This window comes from Heptranchias perlo, chromosome 18 (assembly GCF_035084215.1).
Source record: "Heptranchias perlo isolate sHepPer1 chromosome 18, sHepPer1.hap1, whole genome shotgun sequence".
Taxonomy (NCBI): Eukaryota; Metazoa; Chordata; class Chondrichthyes; order Hexanchiformes; family Hexanchidae; genus Heptranchias; species Heptranchias perlo.
The window spans coordinates 19,232,415-19,256,594 of NC_090342.1; the positions used below are offsets into that span (position 1 = coordinate 19,232,415).

General features: G+C 43.8%; 1 protein-coding gene across 1 annotated transcript in view; it reads left to right on the forward strand.

The window, feature by feature from the left end:
- ppfia2 (PTPRF interacting protein alpha 2) overlaps window positions 1–24,180 on the forward strand; it is a 413,910-nt gene that overhangs the window by 193,839 nt on the left and 195,891 nt on the right. The window contains exon 4 of the mRNA XM_067999463.1: window positions 32–106. Within this exon, the coding sequence (XP_067855564.1) occupies window positions 32–106 (75 nt within the window). The remainder of the gene's footprint in view (window positions 1–31; window positions 107–24,180) is intronic.

Sequence of the window (24,180 nt, forward strand, 5' to 3'; positions counted from 1 at the left end):
GTATTTGTTTTTGTCTGTGTTTTGTCTGAAGGTGAGGGAACGTCTGCGAATTGCTCTGGAGAGGGTATCCACACTGGAAGAGGAATTGGCAGCTGCTAACCAGGAGGTAACAAGTTTAAACATAATTCTCCTTGGTTAGACTGTTTTTCCTTTATTTTACCACATACCATGTGGCTTACATGACTATTACTTGAAATGTCACCAAATTATATGTTACAATTAATAGACTGCTGACCAATCTCAACTGCTACCAACGTGTGATCGCAGCAACCTATCATGCCACTAAGAGTAGAATCAAACGGGAGTTGATTAATAGGCAGCTATATTTGTTTGTGATATTTCCCTTTGGACCTAAACTGTGAAATCCATAATGACCATTTTGTGTGTTAGGTTATTCTGACAAGGTTTTATCTATCAGCACAATTATCGTTTCATGAAGCATTTAATATTTCGACCATTTTCTTTTGAGCATTTAATGACAATAAAACACACTTCCTTTTTACAAACAATGTGATAATTTCACAACTGCGCTCTCCCAGTGGGGATGCCACACTTGAACACAGTGTGGGTCAGATATTATTAGGCTACCGCATTAAACAAAATTGTATGTCACGGTTTTTAGTTGATTTGAAGTTTATAGGGTCTGTTTTCCAAATGCATGCTTTCAACATGTCACCTTGCCTACTGGAAGTGGATGTGGGTAAATTGTGGGACTCTCCATGATTTTCCATCCATTTGTTTTCATGGACAGAAAATCATGGATAGCCACCCACAATTTACCTTATGTGCTCCCACATCAGGAGCATGTATTCATAAAATTGACACCAATATTTATTTAAAATAATTCAGTGATACTAATAGAAAATACATTTCTGAAATTGACAAGGTGCTTACACCATTATTTTAAAGATCAGAAATATTAGAACTTTTTAACTCAATGGGAGAAAAATGTCACAAAAACATAATAAATTCTAGGTTTAGAAAATTACACCTTCCTCCCCAAAAGAATAATGCCACACTATTTCAAATATTTTTGCTCATCCTTCTTAAGATAAACAAACAAATAAAAACAAATACAAATTTGTACGATTTACCCTATCTGAAATGAATTACAGCAATAGATCGATCAGTATAACTGAAAATTATCGTTAATTTGGAGTTGTTCTTGCTTAGTGATAGCCTTGGAAAAATCAGCAGATGGCAAAACAATCCCCTAATGTCTGGAACTAGGTTTTGCTGGAGGTTTAATTTATTTAGGAAAGCAGACAATTTGTTTCTACATAGTACAAGTGTTTACTTGTTTGCTTCCAGAGAGAAATATTTTCCATAATAACTATCAGAAAAAACAAGTTACTGGAGAGAAGAGCCTGGAAACTACTGTGTGATGATATTATCGGAATGTTTAATGTGTTTGTATCAAATTCCTTTCTTCACAAAATCAGTTAATGCATCCATTAAATTGCAGGTGAGAAGGATTTGATATGAATGAGTTAATGTTCTGATAATGACTTCACTGACAGTAATTTCCAAGCTTATATGTTAATATGAACAATAGTTTGACTACAAGTGTGAAGTGCAGGGTAGCGCCTGACAATGGTAGGCTGCCCGGTGATAGCGATCACAAGTGTTCAGATTACTCTACTATGTTTTATACAGTGCATCCTGCCCTGCAGCAAGTCTGTGATGACTCATTTCACAGATTTTGGATTACTGCTGATGCATTGAATGCACGGACTTATTTTGCATACACTATAGCAAATGTGCAGTACAGATTGTTTTTCTGCAATATATGATGTTGTTTCAGCACATTGCAGATTATTTTCATGATCTCTTTACAGATTTTGCTTATTACTTAGGATTTTGAAATAACTAATTACATGGTTGTTTGGCTTGCTGCCAATTTATTCTAAGCTAAATTATTTAGAAGGTTATGTTGATATAATGGTTACGATATTGGACCAGCAACCCAGGGGTCATGATTCAATCCCACCAAGGAAAGCTGTGAAATTGAATTCAATAAATCTAGTAATTTGTGGTCTGGCACGAGATTTTTTTCTTGATCAGTATGTTTCCAGCCCAACAAGGAAGGAAACCGTGTTGGATCTAGTTCTAGGGAATGAAGTGGGGCAACTGGAGCATGTTTTAGTGGGGGAACATTTGGGAAACATAATATCATCAGGTTTAGAGTAGTTATAGAAAAGGATAAAAAATGTTTAGCCATGAAAATACTTAACTGGAGGAGGGCTAATTTCAGTGAGTCGCAAGGGGATCTGGCCCAGATGGATTGGAATCAAAGATTGGCAGGCAAAACAAAAATTGAGCAATGGGAGGCCTTCAAATTGGAGATAGTTCGGGTACAGACCAGTCACATTCCCACGAGGGGGAAAGGAAGGGCATCCAACGTTGGATCTCCCTGGATGAATAAAGATATAAAGATTAAAATGGAACAGAAAAAGAAGGCTTATGACAATTGTCAGGTTCATAATACGGTAGAGAACCATGCCAATAACAGAAAGTACAGAGGAGAACTGAAAAAGGAAATAAGATGGGTAAAGAGAGAATATGAGAATAGATTAGCGGCTAACATAAAAGGGAACCCAAAAGTCTTTTATAAACATATAAATAGTAAAAAGTTAGTCAGAGGAAGGGTGGGGCCAATTAAGGACCAAAAAGAAGATCTTCTGGTGGAGGCAGAGGGCATGGCTGAGGTACTAAATGAGTACTTTGCATCTGTCTTCATGAAAGAAGAGGGTCCTGCCAATGTCACAATAAAGGAGGAGGTACTACCAATATTAGATAGGATCAAAATAGATAGAGGAGGTACTTAAAAGATTGGCAGTGCTCAAAGTAGAAAAGTCACCCAGTCCAGATGGGATGCATCCTAGTTTGCTGAGGGAAGTAAGGGTAGAAATTGCGGAGGCTGTGGCCACAATCTTCCAATCCACACTAGATATGGGAGTGGTGTCAGAGAACTGGAGGATTGCACGTTACACCCCATTCAAAAAGGGGAGAGGGATAAACCTGACAATTATAGGCCAGTCAGTCCAACATCGGTGGTGGATGAACTTTTAGAGACATTAATCTGGGAGAAAATTAATTGGCACTTGGAAAAGTATGGGTTAATAAATGAAAGCCAGCATGAATTTGTTAAAGGCAAATCGTGTTTGACTAACTTGACTGAGTACTTTGATGAAGTAACAGAGAGGGTTGATGAGGGTAGTGAGGTTGATGTTGTGTATATCGACTTTCAAAAGGTATTTGATAATATACCACATAATAGATTTGTTAGCAAAATTGAAGCCCATGGGATTAAAGGGTCAGTGGCAGCATGGATATGAAATTGGCTAAGGGACAGAAGCAGTGGTGAACGGTTGTTTTTCAGACTGGAGGGAGGTATACAGTGATGTTCCCCAGGGGTTGGTTTTAGGACCACTGCTCTTTTTGATATATATAAATGACCTGGACTTGGGTATAGAGTGTATAATTTCAAAGTTTGCTGATGACACGAAACTCGGAAAGGTAGTAAACAATAAGGAGGATAATAGACTTCAGGAGGACATAGACAGATTGGTGAAATGGGAAGACACACAGCAGATGAAATTTAATGCATGTAGTACATTTTGGTAGGAATAACGAGGAGAGGCAATATTAGCTAAATGGTACAATTTTAAAAGGATTGCAGGAACAGAGAGACCTGAGGGTGTATTATGTACACAAATCTTTGAAGGTGGCAGGACAAGTTGAGAAGACTATTCAAAAACTCATACGGGATCCACGACTTTTTAAATAGAGGCATAGGGTATAAAAGCAAGGAAGTCATGCTAAACCTTGAGAAACACTGGTTAGGCCCAGCTGGTGTATTGTGTCCAATTCTGGGCATCACATTTTGGGAAGGATGTCAAGGCCTTAGAGAGGGTGAAGTAGAGATTTACCAGGGGTGAGGGACTTCAGTTATGTGGAGAGACTGGAGAAGCTAGAGTGGTTCTCCTTAGAACAGAGAAGGTTCAAGGGAGATTTGACAGAGGTTTTCAAAATCATGAAGGGTTTTGATAGAGAAAATAAGGAGAAACTATTTCCAGTGACAGAAGGGTATGTATCCAGAGGACACAGATTTACGGTAATTGGCAAAAGAACCAGAGGCGACGTGGAAAAAATGCTTTACACAGTGAGTTGTTATAATCTGGAATGCACTGCCTAAAAGGGTGGTAGAAGCAGATTCAATAGCACCTTTCAAAAGGGAATTGGATAAATACTTGAAGGGGAACATTTTGCACGGCTATGGGGAAAGAGCAAGGCAGTGGGACTAATTGGATAGCTCTTACAAAGAGCCAGCACAGGCATGATGTGCTGAATTGGCTCCTTTTGTGTTGTATCATGCTATGATTCTATGATATGAATAATAGCAGGTAGTTAGGTGATGGAATGCATTTTAATCAGTTGACTGTAAACATTGTATTCAACTATCTATTATGCTAAATAGCAATGAAATATAATTTAGTAAATATTTACTATGCTAATTAGTAGGGTGTACGAATATATTTCATGTTTCTGATCTCAGATGTGATTGTTAGCCCCAAAGCCTGCACATTCATGTGTGAATCAGCTGTATTCACATTGACGCATGACTTAACTGTACACAATATACCAGTAGCTGTTTGATTACAAAAAAGTATCTTTACAGCTTTCTAAATTGTGTCACTTGCATTATATACCAGCTGCAAAAGTAGAAAAATACAAATACATAGATCCATTAAACATTTCTTTATTCACAATGCTGCTATTTTTGATGCAGAAGTGCACTGATTTAGATGTCGAAAATGTTACAAGCATACTTGACATGCTTGAAGCAATGCTTTCACAAACCTGCTGGACTGTGAACCTTGCACATTAAACTGCTTAGAAGATAGAAGGATTTTAATTAGAACATACTTTAGACTGCATATGTTATGACAAATTATTTGTCTCTAAGATTTTCCTTAAAGGAGTAGGATTGCCTAACTTTTATATAGTAAATAACAGTGGTTGTATAAGCCAAGTGCAGACCTGAAGGCCCAGACATTCGATCATGCCCGAAAACCAGCAATCAGGGACAGGGTGCTAGCTCCACATGACTGTTCACACGAGCGCAAGGATCACGTGAAATTGGTGCTGGCAGCTCATTATAATAGTTCAGGTATGCAGCCAGCGCTACCTGCATGGCCTATTGGCTGCGTGCCTGTTTGGGCGGGGGAGTGGTGAGTGCGAGAAATCGGGTGTCTCTGACATCACTTAAAGGCAGCCAGATCACCATGGCCCTCAACTTTTATGCCACGGGTTCATTTCAGGCTGCAACAGGTAATATCAACGGCATCTCACAGTTCACAGTACATTGATGTATTTTACACCAGGAGAAACACCTACACCTCCTTCTCTATTGACAGAGTGAAACAGGACGAGAGAACACTAGGTTTTGCTTGCATGCAGGCTTCCCCAGGGTGCAGGGTGCCATTGACTGCACATACATTACCTTGCATACTCTCTGTCAGCGGCCATATATTTATCAATCGAAAGGGGTTCCACTCCCTCAACGTAGAGCTGGTTTGCAACCACAGGCAGTGCATCATGAAGGTTTGTGCACACTATCTCTTCAGCAGTCATGACTCTTTCATCTGTGTCAGTGCTCTGTACCGCCTTTATTCCAACCAGGCCGCCAAGTTACAGGCTGGCTATTGGGCGACAAAGGATATCCCCTCAGGACATGACTCATGATTCCAGTCAGAAAGTCCTGCACAGCTGCAGAGCATGCCTATGACTAGGGCTGTGCTGCTACAAGGAACATCATTGAGCAAACAATTGGCATGCTCAAGAAACGCTTCCGCTACCTGGGCCGTTGTAGAAAATCTTTGCAGTACACTCTTGAGCAGGTTTCCAGATTTGTCATTGTCTGCTACATGCTCCACAACTTTGCCAGCATGAGGGACCAGCCTTTACCACCATCTAGGCAGGAACAAGTAAGGGAGGAGGAGCAGGAAGAGGAGAATGAGGAGGAAGCAGAGAGGAAGTGGAGGAGGAGTGGCGGTGACTACCAGATTTCCTATCTGCCCAAGCTCTCAGAGACAAACTCTTCGAGGATCACTTCAAGTAAATCAGCCCTTCCATTCCCCATTCACCAACACACCCACAATCCTTACTACTATTTTCTTACAACCATCACCCTTCCTTCACTCCAAATTTATTGGTCTTGCTCTCATTTCACTACAAAGACAAATATCAATACCAAATTCAGATCAAAAAACAAATTTATCAAATTAATTATGTCTGTATTGACAAAAAAAAGGACTAATCATCCTTGTGTAAGCTCTTAATGCCTGTCTTGTGTGCTCATTTTCCTATCCTAGTGCACCTATGAGTTGCTTCCCCAATGGCTACAGCTTGGGAGGTGGAAGGTTGCTGAGCTACCATTGAGGACACTTCAAACAGCCTTGGAGGATGACCTCGAGCAACTCTGGGCCTAGAAGGCCCGGTTGCAGCCTACAGCATCTCGGCATGGGCCGCAGCAATTTGGACCAGCTGGCTGAATGGCACCAGCATGGGAACTGGCGGAGAGGCTGGTGGGGAGCAGGCAGGCTGTCATCCTGAGAGAGGACAGCAGGTGCCTCTCCCATGGAGCCAAGCCACTGTCCTGAGGCAGTGCATCAGAAATCCTAGTGCTGAGCTGGAGAACAGAGTGCTGGAGTAATGTGACGCCCTGGAAGCCCCATTGAACAGTGGCCCCCACAGCCAAGATGGCAGCCGTCTGAGCTTCCATGTTATCCTGGGGATAACATTTGAAATAATTTTAAAGATATAAAAAATCAACTAAATTGTTTTGTGTGACATGTGTTATAATGTCACCACCAAACAAATAAGCTGAGGTCAGGCTTTGGAAGTGCCTGTATGATTGGGGCCACTAAAGCCAAAACAAAATTGGGAGCAGTTCCCACTGATGGAGTATGAATTTTCATGTTACTTTTATATTGGAGAAAGACGGTGTTACAAAGAGTTACATTGAAACTGCCTTCCCACATTTTTTATTATTTTAAATGCATCCTGTACAAATGTGCAGCAATTGCTTAATTAAATGCTTCACTGCAGACAGAAAATTGTCAGAAGTGCATTTCTTACTCTCATCATCTGCTTCCTCATTTCCAATCCATTTAAAATGTCAATTTTAATGAAACCTTAATCTTGCTGTGATTAAAAGCAGGGATACTGGTTTTATTTGAACCTGGTTGGTAATGGCAGATATAAAGTGGCTAAATTTCATCGCACTGTAAAGACTACTAGGGAGATTAGCACATTGATCAAACACAGCAAGTGTTTTAACGCTCCTTGTTTACATTTGTGTTTCAAGCCTTTTGCAGATAGTGTTGATTAATGTTGTAAAAAATAATGAAGTCAGGTGTTATTTCTGAAATTAATAATTTTTGAAGAGGTAGTGCAAACTAAGGTGCATAATTACACAAAGCTGTATATAAGACATAATTTAGCATAGCTGTATGAATTATTAGAGAATTTTTGAAAAGACTAATACTAAATTCTGAAAATGCATATGTACCTTCATTGATTATATGTAAAAAATTTTAAGCAAAGAGATGTCTTGTTTGCTAATGAAAATTATTCCACAGAACTAGGCTATTTTATATTTCACACAAGTAAATTAAGCTTGAAATGTGACTAGTGTGATTTGGCACAAATAACTTGTTTTCAATGTAACCCAATTCCCACTGTTTAATTGGGGAGAAAATAATGAGCATAGTCTCTGAGTTTTTGTGAAGCTCATAGTTTTCAAGCTGTTCTTGCTAACTATATCCAAATATCTAGCTTTTCTATTTTAAATGAAAGCATTGCCCATGTCCAGGTGGATAAACAAGCTGTTGTCACATTGGGAAGGGGTTGGGTGCTGTGATTCCTGATGGAACTGGTGCACAATAGATTCTGGTTACCCAATAGCTGTGGGAACTTGCTATCTAAGCTACTGTTACCTTTTAAGTTTTGATTTTGCTGGCTCCAGTCTGTCTAATGTATTTATGGATCTATCAAGTTACACTTATTTGAAAAAAATTATCAGGCACATCTGCTTACTTTCAATCTGATACTGCTAGATTGCCAAAGGCTGTGGGTGCAATTTTTACAAACTTAACCAAATGTGGAAAGAGAAAAAGCCCTCTGGCCTATTGAGCCCATTCCCTTCAAAGAACTTCTCCAATTTGCCATTTCAAAGACTCTGCTCAACTCACACTATCCCCTGAGGACAGCAACTGACCAAATGTAAATCTCCAAACAAATGATACTTTATGAACATTCTTCCCAACGCTAATGGCAATTTAGCAAAATGCAACTACATGTTCAACTTTACAACCCACATTCACAGCTCTGACTATTTATTGTGCAAACATTGTGCTAATCACCTGTGTTTGATATGGGCAGTCAGTGTTTGTCAACAAAAAACATCAGTGCTCCTGGATGGGTGGAAAACTTGGGGATGAATAAGTGTCGCAGAATGAAGACATTGTGGCAGCTACCAGTGAAACTGGCACTGATTTGCCTCATTCTTCTGCAGTGATCACACACCAGTTGAACATTGATGGAGTAGAAACCCTTCCTGTTGACAAAAACTACTTGCTCGTCTTCCGGTGCGCTGATAGCTACGTGAATGCAGTCTATTATGCTCTGGATACAAGGGAAGCTGGCCACTGCTGCAAATCCCAGAGCGCTCTCATTCTGGCTATTGGCACCCATTAGGAAGGTAATATACTGGTTTGCTCTAGCAAAGAGGGCATTTATGATCTGCTTGATGCAGCCGTGCACTGCAGACTGGGAGATGTGGGTGATGTAGCATCCTGTGGAAGGAACCTGTGGCAATAAAGTTATGATGTGGAGATGCCGGTGATGGACTGGGGTTGACAATTGTAAACAATTTTACAACACCAAGTTATAGTCCAGCAATTTTATTTTAAATTCACAAGCTTTCGGAGGCTTCCTCCTTCCTCAGGTAAATGTTAAAGTTAAGGGCAGTGGTGACTTTGACAGCTGCATAGGTCAGCAACAGCCTGCCTGGTGAAGCACAGCTTCATCATGCACTGCTGCTCAGAAATATCCAAGGAAGTAACTCTTGGCCTATAGACCTGTGGGCTGGGTAATGCCTTCTATGAATAGCCCACCTCATCTGCTATCTTCTAACACGTCTGCTTGGTTGTTGAGGTTGCTGCTGCTGCTGCTCCTCCTCCTTCAATTGTTCATTCATCCAAAGGAGTAAAGCAAAAACAGTATCCATGATAAGTAATGAGCGCTTAATGAGGGTAGGTAAGGGAAAAAAAGTAGAAAAAAGCAAACTGGCTTACTCTGAACTGGGTTGAAAATATACTGCTCACAATGGCACACAGATCCGAATGACTTGAGTGCATGCAAGGGAGTGACCCTTTAAATGCAGCTTCCAGCCATGTCAGTCATTTTTAAAGTCAATCCTGCTAGGTTTTACCCAGCAGGTTTGCCGCTGGGTGAGGCTTCTAACCTGCTCAGGTAAATGACGTTGACCTCATGGCATTAAAGGACCCCAATTTTGAATATATTAATGAGGCACCTGCCAATGTCTGGCGGGTGTGTTAGCGACCTGAATCAGCTGCAGAGTTAAAACGGCAGTCAGCAGGTTTCCGGTGGGAATGGGGCAGTAAGTCGATTTTCACAATTTAAACCACTCACTTGCCCCATTCCTGCTGGGTGAGTTGGGTTAAAAATGGGGCCTGGACGTCAGACAAGCAGTTTGACAGCACAGGAACAGTTAATAAATGTATCATTAACTGTTTTTACAGGGTGCCTGTTTCACACTCGTAGATGCTTATGTGTTTTTAGGGAAAATAGTAAATATTATAGAATCACAGAATGATAAAGCACAGAAGAAGAGTGGATGATCCATCTCGGCTGCTTCCCGATATCCCCACCATCACAGAAGCCAGTCTTCAGCCAATTCAATTCACTCTACGTGATATCAAGAAACGGCTGAGTGCACTGGATACAGCAAAGGCTATGGGCCCCGACAATATCCCGGCTGTAGTGCTGAAGACTTGTGCTCCAGAACTAGCTGCGCCTCTAGCCAAGCTGTTCCAGTACAGCTACGACACTGGCATCTACCCGACAATGTGGAAAATTGCCCAGGTATGTCCTGTCCACAAAAAGCAGGACAAATCCAATCCGGCCAATTACCGCCCCATCAGTCTACTCTCAATCATCAGCAAAGAAATGGAAGGTATTGTCAACAGTGCTATCAAGCGGCACTTACTCACCAATAACCTGCTCACCGATGCTCAGTTTGGGTTTCGCCAGGACCACTCGGCTCCAGACCTCATTACAGCGTTGGTCCAAACATGGACAAAAGAGCTGAATTCCAGAGGTGAGGTGAGAGTGACTGCCCTTGACATCAAGGCAGCATTTGACCGAGTGTGGCACCAAGGACCCCCAGCAAAATTGAAGTCAATGGGAATCAGGGGGAAAACTCTCCAGTGGCTGGAGTCATACCTAGCACAAAGGAAGATGGTAGTGGTTGTTGTTGGCCAAACATCTCAGTCCCTGGACATTGCTGCAGGAGTTCTTTAAGGCAGTGTCCTAGGCCCAACCATCTTCAGCTGCTTGATCAATGACCTTCCCTCCATCATAAGGTCAGAAATGGGGATGCTCGCTGATGATTGCACAGTGTTCAGTTCCATTCGCAACCCCTCAGATAATGAAGCACTCCGAGCCCGCATGCAGCAAGACCTGGACAACATCCAGGCTTGGGCTCATAAGTGGCAAGTAACATTCGCACCACACAAGTGCCAGGCAACGACCATCACCAACAAGAGAGAGTCTAACCACCTCCCCTTGATATTCAACGGCATTACCATTGCCGAATCCCCCACCATCAACATCCTGGGGGTCACCATTGACCAGAAACTTAACTGGAACAGCCATATAAATACTGTGGCTACAAGAGCAGGTCAGAGGCTGGGTATTCTGCGATGATTGACTCACCTCCTGACTCCCCAGAGCCTTTCCACCATCTACAAGGCACAAGTCAGGAGTGTGATGGAATACTCTCCGCTTACCTGGATGAGTGCAGCTCCAACAACACTCAAGAAGCTCGACACCATCCAGGACAAAGCAGCCCGCTTGATTGGCACCCCATCCACCACCCTAAACATTCACTCCCTTCACCACCTGCGCACAGTGGCTGCAGTGTGTACCATCCACAGGGTGCACTTCAGCAACTCGCCAAGGCTTCTTCGACAGCACCTCCCAAACCCGCGACCTCTACCACCTAGAAGGACAAGAGCAGCAGGCACATGGGAACAACACCACCTGCACGTTCCCCTCCAAGTCACACACCATCCCGACTTGGAAATATATCGCCGTTCCTTCATCGTCGCTGGGTCAAAATCCTGGAATTCCCTTCTTAACAGCACTGTGGGAGAACCTTCACCACACGGACTGCAGCGATTCAAGAAGGCGGCTCACCACCACCTTCTCAAGGGCAATTAGGGATGGGCAATAAATGCCGGCCTCGCCAGCGACGCCCACATCCCATGAACGAATAATAAAAAAAAGGCTATTTGGCTCATTGTGCCTGTGCCGGCTCTTTGAAAGAGCCTTCGAATTAGTCCCACTCCCATGCTCTTTCCCCATAGCCCTGCAAATTTATCCAATTCTCTTTTGAAAGCTACTATTGAATCTGTTTCCACCATCCTTTCAGGCAGTGTATTCCAGATCATAACAACTCGCAGTGCAAAAAAATTTTTTTCCTTATGTCGCTTATGCTTCTTTTGCCAATTACCTTAAATCTGTGTCCTCTGTTACAGACTCTTCTGCCACTGTAAACAGTTTATCCTTATTTACTCTCAAAACCATTCATGATTTTGGGCACCTCTGTCAAATCTCCCCTTAACCTTCTCTGCTCCAAGGGAAACAGCCCCAGCTTCTCCAATCTCTCCACATAACTGATGTCCCTCATCCCTGGTGCAATTCTAGTAAATCTCTTCTGCACCCTCTCTAAGGCCCTAACATCCTTCCTAAAGTTTGGTGCCCAGATTTGAACACAGTACTCCAGCTGAGGCCTAACCAGTGTTTTATAAATTGTAAACAATTTTACAACACCAAGTTATAGTCCAGCAATTTTATTTTAAATTCACAAGCTTTCGGAGATTTTCTCCTTCCTCAGGCAAGTGTTTTATAAAGGTTTAGTATAACTTTCTTGCTTTTGTACTCCAAGCATCTATTTATAAAGCCAAGGATCCCGTATGCCTTTTTAACAGCCTTCTCAACTTGTCCAGCCATCTTCAAAGATTTGTGTACATATACCCCCAGGTCTCGCTGTTCCTGCACCGCTTTTAAAATTGTACCATTTAGTTTATATTGCCTCTCCTCATTCTTCCAACCAAAATGAATGAGTTCACACTTCTATGCATTAAATTTCATCTGCCATGTGCCTGCCCATTTTACCAGTCTGTCTATGTCCTCCTGAAGTCTATTATTATCCTCCTCACTGTTACTACATTTCCGAGTTTCGTGTCATCTGCAAACTTTGAAATTATTCCTTGTACACCCAAGTCCAGGTCATTAATATATATCAAAAAGAGCAGTGGTCCTAATACCGACCCCTGGGGAACACCACTGTAAACTTCCCTCCAGTCTGAAAAACAACCATTCACCACTACTCTCTGCTTTCTGTCCCTTAGCCAATTTCGTATCCCCGCTTCCACTGCCCCTTTAATCCCATGGGCTTCAATTTTGCTAACAAGTTTATTTTGTAGTTCTTTATCAAATGCCTTTTGAAAGTCCATATACACAACATCAACCGCGCTACCCTCATCATCCCTGTCCATTACTTCATTATAACTGAAAATAAGTTATTCTATGAATATGTGGATAACAGGAGAGATTCAGCAATGGTGAGCACACCCTCCATGTATTCCAGGAGCGTATTCCATTGAATTAGATGAGCAGACCAGAATGCCCAATTGGCAAGATTCTGAATTCAGTGAGACAAACTTTCTAATTCTTGGCGGGCTCACAATGAGTGTGCAAGTGCTTCATTACAGCTCCTAGTTTAAGGCAATCTCATGCAAATTGATCTGATGCCAAACTCAGAAATGTTTTTCACTTGTTTACTCCATTAGTGCTACTCACCCATTTGAAATAGGAGCTACTGGGATTTGCTTTTGGAAGTTTGCTTCTTAAAGGAGTGTTGACTGTTTAGTATTGGTTCTAAAGTTTTTATTTACTTGCAGTGGGTGTAGCAGTCCCATAAGAGATCTTCGGAGGGCCGCTTTTTCTGCCCTCAGAGAATGTCTATTTTCTCAGGCACAAAGATCAGGAAACAGGGATGGAAATCTGGTTTCTGCCCTTTTTATGTTGTCCTAGAATTTTTGGGGTTTCCTTGTGGAGTTAGAAGTGAGCCTGCATTTGCAGTAGGCAGAGGCCAATCAAAGCCATTTAAATGAGAAGGGATGTTCCAAGCCTCCTACCTCAATTTCCTTGGACATCAACTATCTCCAATCTCTTTGTCCTCTCCAAAGTTCTTAAATGTGTTGTAACCTCCCAAATCCATTTCCACCTTTCCTGCAACTCCATGTTTGAATCTCTCCAATCAGATTTCATCCCTGCCATGTCACTGAAATGGTCTTATCCAAAGTCACAAATTACATCCTCTGTGACTGTGGTCATAGTGCAGTATCTCTCCTTGTCCTCCTTGACCTCCCTGCAGCCTTTGACAAGGTCGACCATACCATTGCTATTGTACATGAGACTTATTTGTGGCTGCAACATGTACTCAATTCTCCATACACAATTATCAACTTAATCAGTTACCCTGGAAAGTTGGATCTTACGAGCCATCTGTAAATAAATTACACATTCAACTGCAAAAATAACCCAGATCACAGCTAGCACAAATCCTGTAGACAAGCATGTTGGTTTAATTTATGCAAGCACAATGTGTGATATATTTGCTCACATTGATTTACATTGCTAGGTACCATTTATTCCAGGTGATTGCTTCTGTTTGAGGCATTTAACTCTAATTCTTATCATTATTGAACTAAAATAAAATAGAATATTTTCTTCTTCTCAGCATCCCACACATACTGATGGGTTTCCTGTGAACAACTTTGTTTTATTTGGAGAAAAAAATGAGAAACAATAGTCCTTTAAAATGTTTTTGATATTGGTGATGAAATAACATCAGAACCGCATCTGTGTGATTTCCTTTTTCTTCCCCAGCCACTCCTGTGCAATATAAAGGTCCAGTCCTCAGAATGGCAAAAACATTCCTCATATACTCCAGTTGTGCTTTGTGCACAGTTTGGTAATGCACAATTTATTTGCTTTCTCATCGTAGTATTTTAACACTGTAGTGGCCTTTCTTGCATTTTTATCAAATTCGTGAAGTTTGATTTGTGCTTTAGATGATACTTTGGGAATTTCAACACCCACCCACATGATTGATGTAACTCATTAGAGGATCCTCACCACAGGATTTAAAATATGTGTGAAATTGATGAAGGCTACGAAAGGTGCTTTTGTTACATCACAACATGGCTTCATGCCAGATTTCCTAGGATACTCAACCAACACAACACAGAATCATCTCCAAAGCTTCAAAGCATACCTAGAAGTTATAGCAAAAAGTAAAAGACCAAGAATTTTTACCTTAGAGTTCCATAATTCTAGCTTTTTTTCTTTTAGGATGTTTTAATACATGAGGACACTGTGTGAGACATTTCTATCTGGCACTCCTAATTTCATGGCCGTAAATGCTGTCCTGGTTAGGGTCATATTGGCTTGACGACACAGATGGAATACTGCAATTGAGTGAATCCTTTGTGGCAGACTCAGTAATCTAAAACCTGAGGAAGGCGGGGCAGCAGTACACATAGAATTACATAGAATGTACAGCACAGAAACAGGCCTTTTGGCCCAACAGGTCCATGCCAGTGTTTTTATGCTCCACACAAGCCTCCTCCCTCCCTACTTCGTAGAATCATAGAAAGTTACGGCACAGAAGGAGGCCATTCGGCCCATCATGTTTTTTTTTTATTCGTTCACGGGATGTGGGCGTCGCTGGCAAGGCCAGCATTTATTGCCCATCCCTAATTGCCCTCGAGAAGATGGTGGTGAGCCGCCTTCTTGAACCGCTGCAGTCCGTGTGGTGACGGTTCTCCCACAGTGCTGTTAGGAAGGGAGTTCCAGGATTTTGACCCAGCGACAATGAAGGAACGGCGATATATTTCCAAGTCGGGATGGTGTGTGACTTGGAGGGGAACGTGCAGGTGGTGTTGTTCCCATGCGCCTGCTGCTCTTGTCCTTCTAGGTGGTAGAGGTCGCGGGTTTGGGAGGTGCTGTCGAAGAAGCCTTGGCAAGTTGCTGCAGTGCATCCTGTGGATGGTGCACACTGCAGCCACAGTGCGCCAGTGGTGAAGGGAGTGAATGTTTAGGGTGGTGGATGGGGTGCCAATCAAGCGGGCTGCTTTATCTTGGATGGTGTCGAGCTTCTTGAGTGTTGTTGGAGCTGCACTCATCCAGGCAAGTGGAGAGTATTCCATCACACTCCTGACTTGTGCCTTGCAGATGGTGGAAAGGCTTTGGGGAGTCAGGAGGTGAGTCACTCGCCGCAGAATACCCAGCCTCTGACCTGCTCTCGTAGCCACAGTATTTATATGGCTGGTCCAGTTAAGTTTCTGGTCAATGGTGACCCCCAGGATGTTGATGGTGGGGGATTCGGCGATGGTAATGCCGTTGAATGTCAAGGGGAGGTGGTTCGACTCTCTCTTGTTGGAGATGGTCATTGCCTGGCACTTATCTGGCGCGAATGTTACTTGCCATTTATGAGCCCAAGCCTGGATGTTGTCCAGGTCTTGCTGCATGCAGGCTCGGACTGCTTCATTATCTGAGGGGTTGCGAATGGAACTGAACAATGTGCAGTCATCAGCGAACATCCCCATTTCTGACCTTATGATGGAGGGAAGGTCATTGATGAAGCAGCTGAAGATGGTTGGGCCTAGGACACTGCCCTGAGGAACTCCTGCAGCAATGCCCTGGGGCTGAGATGATTGGCCTCCAACAACCACTACCATCTTCCTTTGTGCTAGGTATGACTCCAGCCACTGGAGAGTTTTCCCCCTGATTCCCATTGACTTCAATTTTACTAGGGCTCCTTGGTGCCACACTCAAGGGCAGTCACTCTCACCTCACCTCTGGAATTCAGCTCTTTTGTCCATGTTTGGACCAAGGCTGTTACGAGGTCTGGAGCCGAGTGGTCCTGGTGGAACCCAAACTGAGCATCGGTGAGCAGGTTATTGGTGAGTAAGTGCCGCTTGATAGCACTGTCGACGACACCTTCCATCACCATCACTTTGCTGATGATTGAGAGTAGACTGATGGGGCGGTAATTGGCCGGATTGGATTTGTCCTGCTTTTTGTGGACAGGACATACCTGGGCAATTTTCCACATTGTCGGGTAGATGCCAGTGTTGTAGCTGTACTGGAACAGCTTGGCTAGAGGCGCAGCTAGTTCTGGAGCACAAGACTTCAGCACTACAGCTGGGATGTTGTCGGGGCCCATAGCCTTTGCTGTATCCAGTGCACTCAGCCGTTTCTTGATATCACGTGGAGTGAATCGAATTGGCCGAAGACTGGCTTCCGTGATGGTGGGGATATCGGGAGGAGGCTGAGATGGATCATCCACTCGGCACTTCTGGCTGAAGATGGTTGCAAACGCTTCAGCCTTGTCTTTTGCACTCACGTGCTGGACTCCGCCATCATTGAGAATGGGGATGTTTGCAGAGCCTCCTCCTCCCGTTAGTTGTTTAAATGTCCACCACCATTCACGACTGCAGAGCTTTGATCTGATCCGTTGGTTGTGGAATCGCTTAGCTCTGTCTATAGCATGTTGCTTCCGCTGTTTAGCATGCATGTAGTCCTGAGTTGTAGCTTCACCAGGTTGGCACCTCATTTTTAGGTACGCCTGGTGCTGCTCCTGGCATGCTCTTCTACACTCCTCGTTGAACCAGGGTTGATCCCCTGGCTTGTTGGTAATGGTAGAGTGAGGAATATGCTTGGCCACGAGGTTACAGATTGTGCTGGAATACAATTCTGCTGCTGCTGATGGCCGACAGCGCCTCATGGATGCCCAGTTTTGAGCTGCTAGATCCATTCTGAATCTATCCCATTTAGCACGGTGGTAGTGCCACGCAACACGTTGGATGGTGTCCTCAGCGCGAAGACGGGACTTCATCTCCACGAGGACCGTGCGGTGGTCACTCCTACCAATACTGTCATGGACAGATGCATTTGCGACAGGTAGATTGGTGAGGACGAGGTCAAGTAAGTTTTTCCCTCGTGTTGGTTCGCTCACCACCTGCCACAGGCCCAGTCTAGCAGTTGTGTCCTTCAGGACTCGGCCAGCTCGGTCAGTAGTGGTGCTACCGAGCCACTCTTGGTGATGGACATTGAAGTCCCCCACCCAGAGTACATTTTGTGCCCTTGCTACCCTCAGTGCTTCCTCCAAGTGGTGCTCAACATGGAGGAGGACTGATTCATCAGCTGAGGGAGGACGGTAGGTGGTAATCAGCAGGAGGTTTCCTTGCCCATGTTTGACCTGATGCCATGAGATCTCATGGGGTCCAGAGTCAATGTTGAGGACTCCCAGGGCCACTCCCTCCTGACTGTATATCACTGTACTGCCACCTCTGGTGGGTCTGTCCTGCCGGTGGGACAGGACATACCCAGGGATGGTGATGGAAGAGTCTGGGACGTTGGCTGAGTCAGGCTGTTGCTTGACTAGTCTGTGGGACAGCTCTCCCAATTTTGGCACAAGTCCCCAGATGTTAGTAAGGAGGACCTTGCAGGGTCGACTGGGCTTGGTGCTTTGCCGTTGTCGTGTCCGGTACCTAGTGGTCCGTCCGGTTTTATTCTTATTATGACTTTTCGTAGCGAGATTTTACAACTGAGTGGCTTGCTAGGCCATTTCGGAGGGCAATTAAGAATCAACCACATTGCTGTGGGTCTGGAGTCACATTTCGGCCAGACCGGGTCAGGACGGCAGGTTTCCTTTCCTAAAGGACATTGGTGAACCAGATGGGTTTTTACAACAATCCAGTAGTTTCATGGCCATCATTACTGATACTAGTATTTTAATTCCAGATTTTTATTTAATTAATTGAATTTTTTAATTAATTAATTGAATTTAAATTGGCCAGCTGCCGTGGCAGGATTTGAACTCATGACTCTGGATTTTAGTCTCGGCCTCTGGATTACTAGCCCAGTAACATAACCACTATGCTACCGTACCCATAGTGGTTATGTTACTAGCCCAGTAACATAACCACTATGTCCGTGCCGGCTGAAAAAGAGCTCGCCAGCTTCATCCCACTGTCCAGCACTTGGTCCGTAGCCCTGTAGGTTACATCACTTCAATACACATCCAAGTACTTTTTAAATGAGTTGAGGGTTTCTGCCTCTACCACCCTTTCAGGCAGTGAGTTCCAGACCCCCACCACCTTCTGGGTGAAAACATTTCTCCTCAGGTCCCCTCTAATCCTTCTGCCAATTACTTTAAATCTATGCCCCCTGGTCACTGACCCCTCTGCTAAGGGAAATAGGTCCTCCCTATCCACTCTATCTAGTCCTGTCATAATTTTATATACCTCAATTAGACCTCCCTCAGCCTCCTTTGTTCCAAAGAAAACAACCCCAGCCTATCCAACCTTTTCTCATAGCTAAAATTCTCCAGCCCTGGCAACATCCTCGTAAATCTCCTCTGTACCCTCTCCAGTGCAATCACATCTTTCCTGTAATGTGGTGACCAGAACTGTACGCAATACTCAAGCTGTGGCCTAACCAATGCTTTTTACAGTATAACCTCCCTGCTCTTATTTCTATGCCTCGGCTAATAAAGGAAAGTGTCCTGTATGTCTTTTTAACCACCTCATCTACCTGTCCTGCTACCTTCAGGGGTCTGTGGACATGCACTCCAAGGTCCCTTTGTTCCTCTACACCTCTCAGTATCCTTCCATTTATTGTGTACTCCCTTGCCTTGTTTGACCTCCCCAAATTCTTTATCTCACACTTCTCTGGATTGAGTTTCATTTACCATTTCTCTTCCCACCTGACCAGTCCATTGATATCTTCCTGCAGTCTACAACTTTCTTCCTCACTATCAACCACACGGCCAATTTTGGTATCATTGCAAATTTCTTGATCAAGCCCCCCACATTCAAGTCCAAATCATTAATATATACCACAAAAAGAAAGGGACCTAGTACTGAGCTTTGCAGAACCCCACTAGAAACAGCCTTCCAGTTGCAAAAACACTCATCAACCATTACCCTTTGCTTCCTACCACTGAGCCAATTTTGGATCCAACTCGTCACTTTCCCTTGGATCCCATGGGCTTTTACTTTTTTGACCAGTCTGCCATTTGGGACCTTGTCAAAAGCCTTGCTAAAATCCATATACACTACATCAAATGCATTACCCTCATCCACCTTCCTTGTTACCTCCTCAAAAAATTCAATCAAGTTAGTCAGACACGACCTTCCCTTAACAAATCCATGCTGACTGTCCTTGATTAACCCGTGCCTTTCTAAATAACGATTTATGCTGTCCCTCAAAATTGATTCCAATAATTTTCCCGCCACCAAGGTTAGACTGACTGGCCTATAATTACTCGGTCTATCTCTTTCTCCCTTTTTAAACAATGTTAGTAGTCCTCCAATCATCCGGCACCATGACTGTAGCCAGGGAGGATCGGAAAATGATGGTCTGAGCCTCTGCTATTCCCTCCCTTACTTCTCTTAACAGCCTGAGATACATTTCATCTGGGCCTGGCAATTTATCTACTTTCAAAGATGCTAATCCCCTTAATACTTCCTCTCTCACTATATTCATCCCATCCAATATTTCACACTCCTCCTTCCCCTTAACTACAATCTCTGCATCGTCCCCCTCTTTTGTGAGGACAGAAGCAAAATATTCATTAAGAACCATAGCCACATCTTCTGCCTCCACACATAGGTTACCTTTTTGGTGTTTAATAGGCCCTACTCTATCCTTAGTTATCCTCTTGCTCTTTATGTATTTATAAAACATTTTTGGGTTTTCCTTAATTTTACTTGCCAGTATCTAACCCTATCAGCATACCATTCTATTCCTTTCTCCCTCATGCGTTTATCCAGCTTCCACTAAAATGCATCTATGCTAATCGCCTCAACTACTCCTTGTGGAAGTGAATTCCACATTCCAAACACTCTTTGGGTAAAGACGTTTCTCCTGAATTCCCTATTGGATTTATTAGTGACTATCTTATATTTATGGCCTCAAGTTCTGGTCGCCCCCCACAAATGGAAACATCTTCTCCATGTCTACCCTATCAAACCCTTTCATAATATTAAAGACCTCTATCTCAGATCACCCCACAGTCTTCTCTTTTCTAGAGAAAAGAGCCCCAGCCTGCTCAATCTTTCCTGATAGTTATAACCTCTTAGTTCTGGTATCATCCTAGCAAATCTTTTTTGCACCTTCTCCAGTGCCTCTATATCCTTTTTATAATATGGAGACTAGAACTGTTCATAGTACTCCAAGTGTGATCTAACCAAGGTTCTATGCAAGTTTAATATAACTTCTCTGCTTTTCAATTCTATCCCTCAAGAAATTAACCCCAGTGCTTGGTTTGTTTTTTTTATGACCTTATTAATCTGCGTTGTTACTTTTAGTGATTTGTGTATCTGTACCCCCAGATCCCTCTGCTCCTCTACCCCATTTAGACTCTTATTCTTCCTACCAAAATATAATACCTCACACTTATCTATATTGAAATTCATTTGCCAATTACACGCCCATTCTGCAAGTTTATTAACGTCTTCCTGTATTTTGTTGCCGTCCTCCGCGGTAGTAACCATAACCCCCAATTTGGTGTCTTCCGCAAATTTTGAAATTGTACTTCTGATTCCTGAGTCCAAATCGTTGATGTAAGTGGTGAATAACAGTGGTCCCAGCACCGATCCTTGTGGAACACCACTTCCCACCTTTTGCCAGTCTGATTACCTACCTTCAACCCCTACTCTCTCTTTTCTGTTTTATAATTGTAAACAATTTTACAACACCAAGTTATAGTCCAGCAATTTTATTTTAAATTCACAAGCTTTCGGAGACTTCCTCCTTCCTCAGGCAAATGTTTCAGGATCTCCTTGAAGCCTACGCATTTATACATATAGAACAATACATGGTGTTTACAGACTGCCCCTGCAACTGCCCGTTGCCAAGGCAATCACCGTGTTCAGACAGAGAGGTGTCACCTGCAGAACCCCCGAATACACATTCAACAAAAAAACAAACAGGGAAAAAAAAACAGAGAAAAAAAACAGAGAGAGGCAGAAACATCCGGAAGGCAGAGAGAGCCAGCAAATGACCCATTATATTAAAAACAGATAACATTTGTTCGCTGGTGGGGTAACGTGTAGCGTGACATGAACCCAAGATCCCGGTTGAGGCCGTCCTCATGGGTGCGGAACTTGGCTATCAATTTCTGCTCGACGATTTTGCGTTGTCGTGTGTCTCGAAGGCCGCCTTGGGGTACGCTTACCCGAAGGTCGGTGGATGAATGTCCATGACTGCTGAAGTGTTCCCCGACTGGAAGGGAACCCTCCTGTTTGGCGATTGTTGCGCGGTGTCCGTTCATCCGTTGTCGCAGCGTCTGCATGGTCTCGCCAATGTACCATGCTCTGGGGCATCCTTTCCTGCAACGTATGAGGTAGACAACGTTGGCCGAGTCACAGGAGTATGAACCATGCACCTGGTGGGTGGTGTCCTCTCGTGTGATGGTGGTATCTGTGTCGATGATCTGGCATGTCTTGCAGAGGTTACCGTGGCAGGGTTGTGTGGCGTCGTGGACGCTGTTCTCTTGAAAGCTAGGTAATTTGCTGCGAACGATGGTCTGTTTGAGGTTGGGTGGCTGTTTAAAGGCGAGTAGTGGAGGTGTGGGGATGGCCATAGCGAGGTGTTTGTCCTCATTGATGACATGTTGAAGGCTGCGGAGAACATGGCGTAGTTTCTCCGCTCCGGGGAAGTACTGGACGACAAAGGGTACTCTGTTGGTTGCGTCCCGTGTTAGTCTCCTGAGGAGGTCTATGCGATTTTTTGCTGTGGCCCGTCGGAACTGTCGATCGATGAGTCAAGCGTCATATCCCGTTCTTACTAGGGCGTCTTTCAGCGTCTGTAGGTGTCCATCGCGTTCCTCCTCGTCTGAGCAGACCCTGTGTATTCGCAGGGCCTGTCCATAGGGGATGGCCTCTTTGACGTGGTTAGGGTGGAAGCTGGAAAAGTGGAGCATCGTGAGGTTGTCCGTGGGCTTGCGGTAGAGTGAGGTGCTGAGGTGCCCGTCTTTGATGGAGATTCGTGTGTCCAAGAAAGAAACTGATTCTGAGGAGTAGTCCATGGTGAGCTTGATGGTGGGATGGAACTTGTTGATGTTATCGTGTAGTCTCTTTAGTGATTCCTTGCCGTGGGTCCATAGAAAGAAAATGTCGTCGATGTATCTGGTGTATAGTGTTGGTTGGAGGTCTTGTGCAGTGAAGAAGTCCTGCTCGAACTTGTGCATGAAAATGTTGGCGTATTGGGGTGCGAATTTGGTCCCCATGGCTGTTCCGTGTGTTTGGGTAAAGAACTGGTTATCGAAGGTGAAGACATTGTGATCCAGGATGAAGCGGATGAGTTGTAGGATGGCTTCCGGAGATTGGCTGTTGTTGGTGTTGAGTATTGATGCTGTCGCAGCGATGCCGTCATCGTGGGGGATACTGGTGTATAGTGCCGAGACGTCCATCGTGGTGAGAAGTGTTCCTGGTTCAACTGGTCCGTGGGTACTGAGTTTTTGTAGGAAGTCTGTAGTGTCGCGACAGAAGCTGGGGGTTCCCTGTACGATGGGTTTCAGGATGCCCTCGATGTATCCAGAGAGGTTCTCACACAGGGTTCCGTTGCCTGATACGATGGGACGTCCGGGTGTGTTGGCTTTCTGTTTTATAGCTAGCTTGCAGCACAGCCTTGCTTATTGATGGGACATGAAAGGCTGCATTCTTCTTACTTTGGCTCTGGATAATGATAAATTTGGTAAGGCAAAGGACAATATTGAGAACGGTGTTTTGGCCCATAGTGTAGTGCACATGTGGTAAGTCTGTTGCAAAGTGGGCAAGCTAGCGAATTAGGTAAATATCTCCACAATAAGAGTCTGGCATACCACTCTTCCTGGTTGCAAAGTTGTTTCTGCAGCAGCATCCTCAAGATTATTGTCAGTGTTATTCTCTGGTGCTGGTTGCAGATTGATCTCCACTTCTTCCATATTAAGGTCTTTTTGAATGGCAAAATCATGGAGAGACAATTATAGTATTACTATTATAGCTCTGGTAGAGCTGTACTGCAAGACATGTCTTGATCTTTCCAGGCATCTAAAATTCTTTTTCAAGATTCCAGTAGTCTGTTATGATCACCCTGGCAGATGCATGGCTGTCCTTGTATTTGCATTCACTTTCTGACCATGGGTCTTGCAAGGGTATCATTAGCCAGGGCTGCAGATGGTAACTTTTGTCTCCTCAGGACTATCATTTAAGTTTGCCTTCTTCAAAAAGACACAGAGCATTGTTTTAAAATAATAGCATCATAACTGCTGCCTGGGAAGGGGGGCATTGATCTGAATGATTCTTTGCTGCTGGCCATTGACCATCTAGAGATATTGATGGAGTAGAAGCCTCTGTGGTTCATGAATGCCCTGGTAATTTATCTCGAGGCCCAGGTGGGGAATCTTGTGATGCGGAAGAATTGCAGTGCCCTGTCATTCTGCAGTCAATTTTTCCTGGGAAGTTTGATAAATATGTTTCTCCTGCTGAACAAAGGCTGGTGGCTTGAATGATTGACTGATGTTGCAGTTGTCCCCTCTGGAAGCCTAGAAGGATCAAGAGGCATAAATTTTTCGAGAGATTTTGACCTTGACTGCCACTGCCTACAGATCAGTTTGCAGAAGATGGCACAGCTCCTTCACTCCCTCCCCGGTATCCTTAGCCTCTGAAGACAGTTATCTTCTGACAGTCCCAGATCATAGTGACTGGACCTATAAACACAGCTCAAAGATTAATGGTGGATATAGAC